Genomic DNA, 14,434 nt, shown 5'->3' with positions numbered 1-14,434 from the left:
ACTCCATTGCAAGGACCCTTGAGCTTGGCAGTGCTGCTCCTCCTTGGCAGCCCAGCTCCCACCTCCCTCTGGCATTTTAAATGCTAGTAAATTGATTTTATGCCATTTTCACATTATACGCAGCTTTCCCATCCACAGTACAAGAGTGACAGAAACCCGCCTTGTTTCTGCTAGTTCGTTACTGACACCTTCCAGGGGTGGTTTCAATAGGGCTTTCCCTGGAGCTGAGCCAGGCAGTAGTTAACCAGAGTTGCCCTCTGTTCAGAGCACTGTGCCCCATCTTTCTGTCGAGCTTCACCACAGCCTTTGGAAATGTCCCAGTCCCACTTCTGGATGGTTTTGCATTGTGAATGTGGTGTAAATGATCCCAGAAACAGCAGACAGAGCAGGGGCTGCACAGTTATCTCCTCGGAGACCTATTACTCTTCAACTTACAGTAAAACCATGCTGGAGAAACAGAAACATCCAGTGTGCCATTGTTTCCCAGTGCGACCTGCTAAAGAAGAAACTCCAGGCTACAAGTAGTAACTGATGATTTCCAGTCCCGGGGTGGGAAGTTGTGAGCTCTCCTGGGAGCCCAGGACACTCAACTGGAATAGGCCAATTCTTGAAGGACTCTAGTGTCACCAACCCTCTCCATCTCATTCTTTTACCGAAGGATAAACTAAGAGATGGCAAACACAGGCTTGCGTGGAACTGCACAAACAGTGGTAGGATTTTCCCAGCAATATTGGTATAGTTATTGTCCAAGCAGATGCACATGCAGTAATAAAGGTGAAATAGCACATTTCAGAGCACAGGCCGTTGCTGTCAGGGGACACGACAGGCTCTCTGTGCTAATGTTGGGGCTTTGGGCATGGGTCCTGCCACAAAGAGAAGCTATTAGACTTCAAAAGCTGATAGTGATGCCTCCTAGAAAATTCTCCCTAAGTTTTGGCTGTGCCTTTCAATGTTTCAGATTATTTCCAGCGGAAATAGTTACTCTTCATCCCTCATAATAACTGCTGAACCAATTGATTGCTTTCAGCCCAGCTTGTAATTCAGAGCAAAGCTCTCAGAAATATGAGGTCGTGACAGGTTTTGCAAAATAATTAGCTGGACAGAGGGGTAAAACCCTGCTAATGCCCCCACAGAGGAAAAAACACCAACCTAAGTGAAGCCCTCTTAGACATCAGGAAATCTACAGGCAAGAGTAAGGTTGAGGACATTCCAGGAGAGATTCAGAAGAAAATTTGCATCTTGCTAAACGCCAGAAAACCCACTCCTTGCTCAAGGTTATCCTCCCATATTGAATTGCTGGTGCCCAAGAAGGCATGTGCTCTAGCTCCAGCTTTTCTTGTGGTTGTGGAGTTCATAACATCTCTGCCTTGTGGGTTCTCTGATGTCTTATAAGAGATGAGTTCACATTGCCATTTCAGTACAATTCAATTAAAAAGTCAATTAGCCCAGATACAAAGCGATCGGCTTCATTAATTCTGCTGTTCATGGAATAGCACTGGTTTTTGTTGCTGTTTTATTCTGTTGTCTTATTCTACTCTGAATTGTATATGACTTTTCCTGCTCCACAGTCCTAGTAGGCACACGCGCATGCAGCATGCATACATCTTCTTTCCAGGTTCAGCAGTTGAAAATGTTGGAAGGGAGCAGCTCTAGGCAAGTCCCTACATGCTGCAAAACTCTTAAGCATTGTTAAGTAACAAGCAGAGCTTTTAAGAACATGGTTTTCAACTTCTCAGAAGGAACCACATGCCTTTCTGGATCACCTAGTCGTGTCCTCCAAGATTTTCTTTCATTTGCTGTGCATTTCGAACTACGTTGTATTTCCTAGAAGTGAAATGATGTCATCAAAAAAAAGAGTCTAAAATTTGTCAGTTATGGCAAATCCAAATAGCGTTGGCTTCTCTGCAAATTCTGGTAGTTTCGCTTCCTAGTGACATAGGCTGCAATTCAGCTTCAGACTATTTGTTTCAAACAGGAATACTCACAGCAGGGAGATTGCTGGATGATTGGCATCTGTTTACCAAGGAAAAAGGGATTTGAAGGGAGTATCAAATTTACAGCTTTTTATTTATTGGTAATTAGCTATCTCAGTGAGAGAATGTGACACACATTGTTAGTAAGGCTCCGATAATTTGTTCCTAACATTTGACTTGACTTATAAATTGAACTAGTGCTTGCTTTTAAAGAGATGAGTCCTGAAAAACTGTCTGGAAAAACAAGTCTTCCCTGTTTAAATTAGGAATGTGCCAAATGACTGGCAGGTACTTGATATATAATTTAAATTTAAAAGAGGAAGAAACAGTTCTAGATAAAGATCTCCTGGGATATCTAGGGGAAATATATGCACCTATATTTAGCTTATCCCTGGTTTCAACCCCTAAATGCACACACAGCAGCACACACTTAGCTTTTGAAAAGAACAGGCCTTGATCCTTTAACAAGCTTTGCAAAGCTCACTAATAAAGTTACAGCCTTGTTAATCACATATGTGCTCCCCAGTTCCTTCTTTGATACACCATGTTCACAGAGATAAATCATGGAGCCGCAGATGTTCAGGAGTTGTTAGAGAAGGAAGCTGATGGCGGGTGGTCATGGATGGCAGATCCTCTGCAGGAATCCTGACCCTGGGGCTTTGCTGTGAGAAGGAAGGAACCAGAGAGATTACTCAATGGCTAAAAGTGACATGGTCAAAGTGTCTTGCTAGAAATCTGCTCTTTCAAGCAATGCAGAGGAGGCAGCCAGGGTCAGACTTGTGAATTAGAAGAACTTTGCGATAACTGAGATACCACTTGACTAGGACCTGAGCTAAAGCTGTCAAAAAGCTGTAGAGCTGGCCATTCATAAGGAATTTGCACAACATAGCAGGGCATCTCTGCTGGGGAAGGAGAACAGATTGCTGTAGGAAGGGGAGAGGAAAGGGAAGACAAGCCATGGGCAGAGGCATCAAGTCACAGTTTGTTATTGCCTCTTGAAAATATTTTGCAAGAACTTGCGTGGAGAGAGAAGTTAAGATGGAGAGGGAGGATGGAGAAACAAAACAGAGGTGAGGTTTGGTTTGGGGGTGGGGAGTTCAAATATGTTGTTTGACTAGGGAAAAGGCAGAATGAAGGGAGGGAGAGATCATTCGCAGAATAGGAAGCCAGCCTGATCAGAGCATTTTGCATGGTTTTTCACATTTTGCCTTCTACAAGGGCAAAAACTGAAGGAGAGAATGTGAACGGGCCTGAGCCAGCATGGGGATGTGGGAGGACAGGCCCCTCACTGGGACACAAGGGAAGAAGAGCTGAGATGACAGTCACATCACCAAGTGTCAGGGTAGAGAGAGCAGGGAGGTGAGGCTGAGCTCATGGGGACTTTTCCCCTAACATACTGGCCTTAATAAAAATTACCATTGTTCTTCCTTTAACCCCTGCAGGACCCAAGGAGACACCATACCATGGAAGTCACTATCAAGAGGCACTTCCTGAGTTTTGCTGTTTTCCTGATGCACTGTGTGGTCCGCAAGGCGAGCTGTGAGAAAGGCAACACTTCCCCTCTGCACTTCACCCACATCTTCTACAATGCTACCATCTATGAGAATTCAGCCCCCAAGACCTACGTGGAGAGCTATGTCAAAATGGGTATTTACAAGACAGACCCTGAGTGGGACATCAGATACAGAATAGCCTCTGGAGACAACACCGGTCTCTTTAAAACAGAGGAGCATGTGATCGGGGATTTCTGCTTCTTGAGAATAAGAACCAGGAGCAGCAACACAGCACTTTTAAACCGGGAGGTCAAAGACAGTTATATGCTAATAATCAAGGCCACAGAGAGCACCTCTGCCTATGAAGCCTGGGCCAAAGTCTTGATCCACATTCTGGACAGAAATGACTTGAAACCTCTCTTTTCACCCCCCTCCTACAAAGTGTCCATAAGAGAAGACATTCCGCTGAAAACGGTGGTCAGCACACTCAGTGCCACAGACGCTGACGCCGGCCAGAACGCCGAATTCTACTATGCCCTCAACACCAAGTCTGACCTATTCACCGTCCACCCCACCACGGGAGCAGTTATGACCACAGGTAGGCTGAACAGCACCCATCGAGGCAGGCACCATCTGCAAGTTTTGGCTGTGGACAGAATGAGAAAGATCACGGAGGGGAATGGCTTTGGGAACCTCGCTAGTCTCATGATCCAAGTGGAGCCCTCTGCCAGGAAACCCCCCTCTATCTCCTCGGTGAAGGTGACAGCACCTGACTCAGCCGAAGACTTTCTCTATGCAACTCTGTCTGTAGAAAGTGGTGACTCAGAAGCAGGGATAGATTCGGTTGACTTTGTGGATGGAGATCCAGGAAGACATTTCAAAGCCATCAAATCCTACTTTGGGAGCACCGAGTTCATGATTGTGTCAACCAAAGAGGTCAACTGGCTACTTTACCCATTTGGTTTCAACCTCAGTCTGCAAGCCAAGGACAAGAGCAAGCCACCACTGTTGTCTCCTATTAGAGTTATCCATATACCTCCCTCCAAGTATGTCTCTGCCAGATTTGAGAAAGAAGTGTACCGGGTCCAGCTCAGTGAATTTTCCCCAGCTGGAAGCCAAGTTGTTATGGTGAAGATCACACCAGTCTTCCCAAATCTTAAATATATTTTGAGACCTACTCCTGACAGCACAAGCTTTAAAATCAATCCTCATACTGGACTGATAACTACAGTCAGAGCAATGGACTTCCATGAGCAGTCTCATTTTGAACTTGAAGTTACAACCGTTAACAGTCACATATCCACAACTGTTGTCATTGACATCACCGACTGCAACAATCATGCTCCAAGTTTTAGTCAGTCTTCATACCGCGGGGCCTTTGATGAAAATGTTCCTCCTGGTACTAGTGTCTTAACAGTAAGGGCTACAGATGAAGATGAAGGAGACAATGGCTTTGTCACCTACACCATAGCCAACCAGAAATTGGTTCCTTTTGTCATTGACCCCTATTCTGGCATCATTTCCACCTCCAAGTCAATGGACTATGAGTTGATGCAGAGATGGTATCATCTGCGAGTGTGGGCATCAGATTGGGGCTCACCTTTCCGCCATGAAACGGAGGTGTACGTCTCTCTCATGCTGAGCAATGTCAATGACAATGCTCCTGTGTTTGAGAAGGCAAGCTGCAGTGGCACCATCCCACGGGACTTTCCTGTTGGGAACCCTGTGGCCACAGTCTCTGCAATTGACAGCGATGAGCTGCAGCATATCAAATATGAAATCAAGTCTGGCAATGAGTTACAGCATTTTGAACTGAATCCCATCTCTGGAGTAATATCCCTCAGAATATCTCTGCGAGATCTTCCTTCTGAACAGCCACTTTTCTACTCTTTGAAAATAACTGCAACAGATGGAGAGAACTATGCTTTGCCAACATCTGTAAATATCACTGTGGTCAGCCAAGGTCTCCCCGTCAGAATGCAGTGTGAGGAAACAGGAGTCTTGAAACAACTGACAGAAACTATCATACACTCCATTGAGTCTCAGTCTCAAGGCCATGGGCAGGATGATGAAACATCTCTGAATTTGCACCTTATAAACCATAATGCTCCAAAGTTTGATGACAGCTTTCCACGATCTATTGATATCATAGAGACTGTTCCCATCAACTCAACTATTGCTGACCTTTCAGCTATTGATCCTGATACTGGTTTTAATGGGAAATTGGTCTATGTGATCTCAGATGGAAATGATGACAGTTGCTTTACCATTGACCTGGAACTGGGTCTCCTTCAAGTCCTTTCTCCTCTAGATCATGAACGAACCAGCTTCTACATTCTTAACATTACTGTGTACGATCTTGGCACACCACAAAAATCAGCTTGGAAGCTCTTGGCTGTGAATGTGTTGGATACCAATGATAACACTCCTAAATTCCCACAAGGTGCCTACTGGGTGACGATACCAGAACACGTCGCAACAGGGACAACAATAGCTCAGCTGAAAGCAGAAGATGCTGATACAGATGACAACGGGAGAATAAAATATTCTTTCCTAACCCCCACTGATAAGTTTACCATTAACAGCATCACTGGAGAAGTGACAGTTACAGGTGCCCTGGATAGAGAATTGTGGCCTTGCTATGTGCTGAAAATAGAAGCTAGGGACCAGCCCAAAACAGGCTACCAGCTGTTCTCCGTTACAGATCTCATTGTGACTCTGGAGGATGTAAATGACAACACCCCACAATGCCTCCCAGCCCTCAACAGTGTGAAGGTCCCAGAAGACCTGCCCGTGGGAACCATTCTCCTGTTTCTGGAGGCTTTTGACCCAGATGCCGGCTCTGGGGGTGAGGTGAGATACAGCCTCATTAATGATGAGGAGATGGTGTTTCATGTGGATAAGCTGACCGGGGCAGTCCGGTTAGAGAAGGAGCTGGACTATGAGAAGAAGGACTCTTACAATCTAACCGTGCAGGTCAGTGACGGTGGGAAGCCCTTCTCTCGTTCTTCCCTCTGCCACCTGGAAGTGAACATCCTTGATGTCAACGAGAACTTGCACCCACCACGCTTTGCCTCCTTTGTCTTCAAAGGCTGGGTGCAGGAGAACAGCCCTGAGGGCACATCAGTGATGATGGTCACAGCAAAAGATATTGATAAGGGGAAAGATGGAGAGGTTCAATACTTCCTCCGAGAGGGCACTGGCCTGTCCGTCTTCCGCATTGAAAAGGACACAGGTAATGACAGCTTAGTTTAATGGTGTACCTTAAAGGCTTAAACTGCATGCTGTGTTTAGCCTGACTTTTCGACCCAATAGGACATTTCTATATTCTCTCTAGTTACAAAGTTCCGTGCATTCAAATCTTTCTTGCTTGTGCAGGGATGTACAATGTGCATCCCTGTATCTGGGGAGGAGCAAGCAGGGTTTGTCTCCTTATAATAATGGAAAATCAGTGTCTGTCCCCCCCAAAATACCAAGGTCTTCCCTTTCACTTGTGTGCCAAATTACCCTCAGCACAAGCAAGCCCTCACCTTCCACACAATCTCACAGCCATACAAGGTTGGTGCCACAGTTCATATCTGCAGCAAAGACCAGAAAGGAGACTAGAGACACAGACTGGTCTGGCATTAAGGACAAAGTGGTCTGAGTTCCTTAAATCCCTCACAAGCACTTTCTGTCATTCTTCTAGGCACCATCCGGACCATAGGACCACTTGACCGAGAAGTAACGTCTCACTACTGGCTGACAGTGCTAGCTCTTGACCTGGGAACAATTCCTCTGTCTTCTGTGACTGAAATTTATATTGAAGTCACCGATACCAATGACAACCCACCTCAGATGTCCAGACCTGTCTTCTATGCCTCTGTGATGGAGAATTCCCCACCAAACACATCTGTCCTTCAGCTTGATGCCTTAGATCCAGACTCTAGCTCAGAGGGAAAACTGACTTTTCACATCCTGACTGGAAATCCTCAAGGACTCTTCACCATTAACCTCATTACAGGTAAGACTGACCCAACTCAGCATCTGTTTTTGAGGCTTCCAAGTGCCCAGAGGATGTTACATATTCAATATAAACAGCCCACACAGCTGCCTTTGTCACACCTTCCTTCTGCAGCAAAAGTCCCAGTCTCCAAATACACTGTGTGGGGAGGCTAAGGATTGAAACCCTCAACCTGAGGGCTGCTATTTGCATCCAGATGGTTCTTAGAATGACACAAATGTGCTACTTTCAAAGCCCTAAACAGAACCAAACAGTTGCTTTTAATCCTCCCCCTTATAAACAACTGCCCTATTGTACAGCCTGAGCCAGGAAACACCCTTCTGGAGGTGACTATCTGTTCCTGAGACAGACCAAGGCAGGATTAATAAAAATGAATCCCACTGCATTTAAAGGCTCCACCCGTTCTCCGGCACTATTTATGTAGTAAGCGTAGTAAGCCTCTTCTGCCATCTTCCTAGACTGTATCTTTCATCTGAGGATTAATTACCAGATCTTTCAGAGCCATCAAAAACTCGCTGATGTTTTGTGTAAACAGCTTCCTCAAACTATCCCAGCAAAGCTGACATTGGGCCAGTCTGGCAAGGAAAACTGTGCCGAGCCCTTCACTCCATCAGCTCCTGGGAGAAGAGAGAAGGGAGGGCACAGAGCCTGCGTATGGGAGCGGATTAATTGCATGGCTTTGATCTCCTGCGGATGATAAAAGCAGTTCACCTACTGCAGCGGGATAGAAGCCTGCTCTCAGACGAGAAAGGAGCTGAATGTATTGAAAAAAGCTAGTGCAGCTCTCAATTAGGTGTTACCTGTGGTGTAATGGCTATCTGGCAGTCCTCTACAGCTGGCTAGGAGGGGGGTGTTTAGAAAGAAATCGTTACACTGAAATCCTTCTGGTTGCAAGAGATTCATAGGGTGTCTGTACTTGGCAGCATGTAGACACACTTGGAGATGTCAGCTAACTCTGACCACTGCTACCCCTAGTTGTAACTACCTCCACTCTCAGAAGCTTTTTAGCCAGGTCAGGGCATTGCTCTGCATCCAAGTTTCCCACATAGTCCAAATGACTATGCACAACTCAGCCCCATGGACAGCTTGCACAAATGCTGATCTCCATGGAGAGGTGCCTTCAGAGGCCCTGTTTTAGAAGACCACTGCCTTTTCAATGGGATGTGGACCAGAAACGGCTATCAGGACAGCAGGCTAGCTCCCCTCATCTGCTGAGCTCCAGCTTGCACCCATGTACCCTGCAGCAAATTCAGCCTTCTCCATGCTGCAGGCAAACCCCAGTGTGAGTGCAGCCCTACAAAGCCATTCTCCAAGGCTGCTGTGTTTTATGGTAAAACAAGCAACACTAGCAAAATCTGAACATTTGCTAATGAGACACCTCACCTCAAAGCCAACCCTTTAATTCCCATCTTAGACAAAAAAAGCTCTCTCGGCTATGAGTCATCTCCTATCCATCTCTCTCTACAGTCAGGTGATTTGCATGTGAAGAGTGATAAGTTTGTCAGTCCTGTAAGAAACTCATGAGCTGATCTTATCTCTTGGACAGTTGCTGGAGGTCTCTTCTTTAAACCCTGAGCTTGGAGGTTGTTTAAGGACCTGCTTCCAAGCCTGATGAGGATTCAGTAATCCGTTGTTTTACTTGCATGTCACCCAAAAGAATAAATAATTACCTGCAAACATTGGCATAAACTGAGCAGTTTATATCCTCATGCTTACAGTATCTAAAGAGAAGTCATCTGCTACTACTGTCAGAAGGAATATCACAGCTTGTCTAAATTTCAGGGGTGTAGGCAGCTTATTGGAAACCCTGTGATATTTTCATTCTGCAGAGGAGGCCATGATAGTTGCTCCATAAAGTAGAATAAAAATACAATCTTTGGTCTCAGCCTGGTAGTGCAGCATTGGAAGATGAACTGCTGGTCTTTCAGTTCCTGGTCATTCACATCAGTGCAGGGTTGTATTCACAGAATCACAGAATCACAGAATCGTATAGGTTGGAAAAGACCTTTGAGATCATCGAGTCCAACCGTAAACCTAACACTGCCAAGACCACCACTACACCATGTCCCTAAGCACCTCATCCAAACGGCTTTTAAATACCTCCAGGGATGGGGACTCAACCACTTCCCTGGGCAGCCTGTTCCAATGCTTGATAACCCTTTCAGTGAAGAAAAATTTCCTAATATCCAGTCTAAACCTCCCCTGGCGCAACTTGAGGCCATTTCCTCTTGTCCCATCACTTGTTACGTGGGAGAAGAGACCGACCCCCACCTCTCTACAACCTCCTTTCAGGCAGTTGTAGAGAGCGATAAGGTCTCCCCTCAGCCTCCTTTTCTCCAGGCTAAACAACCCCAGTTCCCTCAGCCGCTCCCCATCAGCCTTGTGCTCCAGACCCTTCCCCAGCTCCGTTGCCCTTCTCTGGACACGCTCCAGCCCCTCAATGTCTCTCTTGGAGTGGGGGGCCCAACACTGAACACAGTATTCGAGGTGTGGCCTCACCAGTGCCGAGTACAGGGGCACGATCAATGCCCTAGTCCTGCTGGCCACGCTATTCCTCATACAAGCCAGCATGCTATTGGTCTTCTTGGCCACCTGGGCAAATCACATGACTTACATTTGAATGGGAGAATAGAGAAAGCACTGCAAGTATCTGAGCACTGTAGTGCTACTAGACCACTGAGGCTTATTCTAGATTTTTAGTTAGGACATGTCCTTTGTTTTTCAAATGCACAAATGCATTTCTTCTTTCACTGTCTAAAGGAAACGATCACAAAAAGATGCAGAAATATTTTAGTTCTTGAAATGCCAGAGATCTACATGATCCAGGTTGCCAATACTCCTTCCGTGGTCAATTCCAAATGCTATGACAGTGAAAGAGTTTGAGTAGGCAGAGCTGCTTATCTGTGATGAAGCTGAATCTCTGTCACATTATGCAATGATAAACATTGAAGTTTCAAGAGGAAACCACAGAGGCTGCTGCTTTTAGTCACATGATTTGAGCGAAGGACAGGATAATCTGCATGTGTCAGGAGTTCCTCCAGCACTCGGTTGAGAAGGGAGCCTCCTACATGTGGAGAAGACTGTGATCGAGACCTCTTCTCTTCTATCCCTCACTGCCATCAAAGAATAAAAAAGTCATATTGGCACTGAAATAAGCCAGAGCACAAGAGGTCAGTCTGGGTTTCTCCTAGGCAGGGTGCTCCTGGTAGGAGCCCCTTGGCAGAAGGAGAAGAGGAAACTTGTTCTCATCCTGTGTGCTAATAGGAATTAAGGTCCTGATTTACTGTTACAACAGACACGTCTACACCCAGAATAACCCTGCGGAATAGCCGGGAATAATTATTCAGGGCACAGTGCCACACTATTGCAAGTAACCTATTTCTGGTCCCGGAGCTGGCTTGTTCTGCGTTTGATCCAGTATCTTGACGCAGGGGTGGGTTGGCCAGTGGAGACATACCCAGCAAGGCCCCTTGACTTTTCCTCCTGAGGCCTTGCAAGGAGACAGGAATGGCGGTGATAACTGTCCCTTGGCAGGGCTTGGCTCCTCCAGCATCCCTGAACTACCACAGAAGGGCTCTAAGCTCTTCCAGCTCTCAGTTCCCTAAAGAGGGTGGAGGAAAAAAGAGGGAAAATAAATGAAAGGCTAATGAGAAAAGGGAATAAAACTGTGCAGTGAGATGAAAGCTTTCTGCCATCGGCGATGGAATCTCTCCAGCCCAGCCTGGCAGCTGGTGCAGAGCAGTGTTTGTGGGAGAAGAGATAGGTAGATACATGGAGAGATGGGCAGATAGTAGGGTTTGGGGTATTCTTTTGCTGGAAAGGTTTTCAGCTTGTTTTGTGCAGGGTTTGCAGTCCCTGGTGTGAAGGGGGTTCCAGTCCAGACAGGACCGTGAGGAACTGGGAGGCTGTGGCAGGAAGACTCAGGATGAAGCCTTTCATCCAGCTGAAAGGCTGTTTGGAGAATCCTTTTACCTTGGACTATTCATCTCCAGCCCTTACCAAGTGCTTGTTCTTCTGATCCTTCTCCTGCTGTGTCAGAGTCCACGGGCTTCCCCAGGATGCCTGTGGTTCCCAGCATTTCTCTGCATGGAAGGACATCCAGACACAGCCTGTTCTTTAAACCTGAGGGATGGTTGCACTGCTGCTCCCCGAGCCAACATACCACAGGCTCCAGCTGAGCACGGAGTAGTGCAAAGCAGGGTCAGAACAAGAGGGGAGGTGGTAGGACGAGGAGAAGAGAGAAGAGAAGGTGAAATGGAAGCAACAGTGAGACAACAGAAAGAGGATTTCAGGAGAAAAACTTCTTCCCCTCTCAGGCTCTTGTGAAAGCCCCAATACCTGCAAACCTGATTCTGGCTATTTTGACTATCTTAGATTTTCTTCCCTGCAGCGAGGGAAGGGGGCCAGCAACCTCCACCCCAGCCCTGCTCTTGCCAGCAGAAGTTATTATTATTTTTTGTTCCCTGACAACAATGCACTGTTAATTCTGCTGCTCCTGTTCCAACACGACCAGCTTTCCTCTCTCCCCTTTGCAGGCAGCGAGCGGGAGAATTACAGACAATCTTTTCCCATTGCTGTGTGTAGATAGGCTGCAAGAGCAGAGCTTGTGCCTGTCTGTATGCAAGCAACAGAAGGGATAGTTTCTGGACCTTCAGGTGAATGCAGAGCTTGGCTAATTGACCAAGTGCAATTAGGACCTTTGACAGTTTTGTTCAGTCTCTAGGACTCAGGAGAAACCTTCAGGGCCACATACTAGAAAAAAACGAAGGACACCCACTCAATTCCAAGTCCTGTGGGACGGGCTAGCTGGTGTTTTCCAGAGGGGCAGGGACTGCACTGATAACTTGCACATGTGCACATCCACACACAAAACACTCTCATTAAAAACTAAACGTGCACTTCCCAGGTCCTTGTAGGTGGCAGCAGAAAGAACCGAGGAACTGTTTCCCCAGGCCACGAAAGCTGACGGCAGTTCCCCTTTAATAACAGTTTCCACTTCCATTTTAGCCCTCTGGCTTCACAGGGTGTATAACCAAGTAGCAACAAATAAAAATATGCATTAATTCCAGTTGGCTTCTCTCGAGCACCACGTCTGATCCCCGTCTCCCTGTCTCTGGGTGCTCAGCTGCCGTGTGAACACTGCTGGCACTTTGTGCATCTTGGCAGCCACACAGCACCATGGCTCCATAGGGGAATTAGAGTGATTAACCGTTAACCACAAGAGCTTTCTGATCTCAAGGCAGAGTGGTAACTGGCTCTGGAGAGGGGAACTGGGAGCCGCGATTGGGCACAGGGAAAGGGACAGAGGGAGTTTGCCTGGGGTCAGAAGGAGAAGCCAACCCTTTGACTTGTGGCTCAACAGATATGAAGCTAAACCCAAAAATGCCATCTGGTAAGACTCCCAGCTGGGATATGGTACAGGTCTGTGATAGAGAGTAGAGTCAGCTCTTACTCCCCAGGAGATCTGAGCATCTTCAGTGGTACAGACATTTAAGATAGTCATTAAGTTCCAGTTCATCTGCCTTCACTACAGCCCTTCTTCTCCAGCTCTAGAAAGCTCAGCTATGATCCTGTTTTCTTTCATTTTTATCATTAGGTCATGAAAGAATTTCAGGGTGTGGCCAGGCAAATCCAAATAATCACTTCAGAGTGGTTTAAGTTACCTTCCATCAGCTGGCATGCAGTAATCAAGTGCAAACAAGGTATTCGTCTGTTGCAACAGAATTTTGCAATCCGATAGACTAGAAATATCCCCAATGTGCACACAGGTATTGGGTGGCTCTGTTGTGAATATCGAGCTATGTGTCCCGTGGGCTTGTTAGGCCAAAATTACGAACCACCCCCTGAGGTAGTGGAGTTTTAGGCTTTGCTCCCCTGTCCTAGCCAACCTATTGGTAATGTGGACAGGAGCGTCAGTGAACCGCTGCTGCAATTCCTTCTTTAGGCCCCCATTAAGAGAGCATTTGCACGTATATCAAGAGTTTTGCTGCTATTGGAGCCCTACAGCGTCCCACAAGCTTGGGAGATCTTCAAAAGCTCCTCAGCCAGTGTGCTCTCAGGCCACTGCTGAGTCCTCTTCACCTGCTGAGATGTCAAAAGGAAGATTAGGGAGAAGAAAAAAAATCCATGACATACATGCAAACAGAGTCTTTCAAATCATCTTGTCATAAAACATTAAGGAGTGTTGATTTATGATTGTAAAGGCATCAAATAAATGTTTAGTGCAGCGGCTGGTGCCAAATATGAATAATCCCAGAGAACAAGTGGAAACGGTTAACAATAGTCTTGTTCCAAGCAGCTGCTCCTTGCTCCCTCCTTCAGCTGCCCAGTGTTTCCTGCAGCCGTTTGAAATGTTCTCCTGCCTGTCATGCTTAGATGGCAATACACCAAAGTATGATACAATTTAAAACAATACGATTAATTAAAACTTTTTGGCTTTGGACCAGAAATGAGAGTTGAGATGGGTTCACGCAACTCTGGTTTACAAGTCTTTCAGGATGCACAAGGGCACGTGCTCACACCGCTGCAAATGCACGGTGCCTCCTGTGCACAGCATTTCCCAGAGTAACATGAGCCTGTATCACTGCTTGGGGTGGTCAGGAAAATTCACCCTGCCTTTCGTTTGTGCGAGGAAGCAGGACTTCTCTTTATGAGGAATAAACACCATGATAACAGCGACCGCTGGGAGCAGGGGCTGCAGGGAACGGACAAAAACACTCACAGGTGTTGGACTTGATGACTGTCAGAAAATCATGAATTATATATACAATTTCCATCATCTGTAAAGCAGTTGTGAAAATGATCTAGACCTGCTTCTCCCCAAAGGTGGAGAGTCAAGGCACTTGATAAGGACTATTATCAAACCAGATGTGGAAACACAAGCCTCGACTCCATCCTTTCCACACTTGCATCTACTCAGCTTAGTCATTGACAGGCCAAAAAGAGGCAATTATGATGATTTTATT

At 46.4% G+C, this 14,434-nt stretch overlaps 1 protein-coding gene across 1 annotated transcript in view; it reads left to right on the top strand.

The window, feature by feature from the left end:
- Window positions 1-3,436: 3,436 nt before the first annotated feature.
- FAT2 (FAT atypical cadherin 2) overlaps window positions 3,437-14,434 on the top strand; it is a 50,516-nt gene continuing 39,518 nt past the window's right edge. The window contains exons 1-2 of the mRNA XM_075511008.1: window positions 3,437-6,701; window positions 7,155-7,469. Coding sequence (XP_075367123.1) covers window positions 3,437-6,701; window positions 7,155-7,469 — 3,580 coding nt within the window. The remainder of the gene's footprint in view (window positions 6,702-7,154; window positions 7,470-14,434) is intronic.

The sequence above is a fragment of the Mycteria americana genome, chromosome 8 (assembly GCF_035582795.1).
Source record: "Mycteria americana isolate JAX WOST 10 ecotype Jacksonville Zoo and Gardens chromosome 8, USCA_MyAme_1.0, whole genome shotgun sequence".
NCBI lineage: Eukaryota > Metazoa > Chordata > Aves > Ciconiiformes > Ciconiidae > Mycteria > Mycteria americana.
The sequence above is the reverse complement of the archived record's forward strand: the minus strand, read 5'-3'. Positions and strand labels throughout refer to the sequence as shown.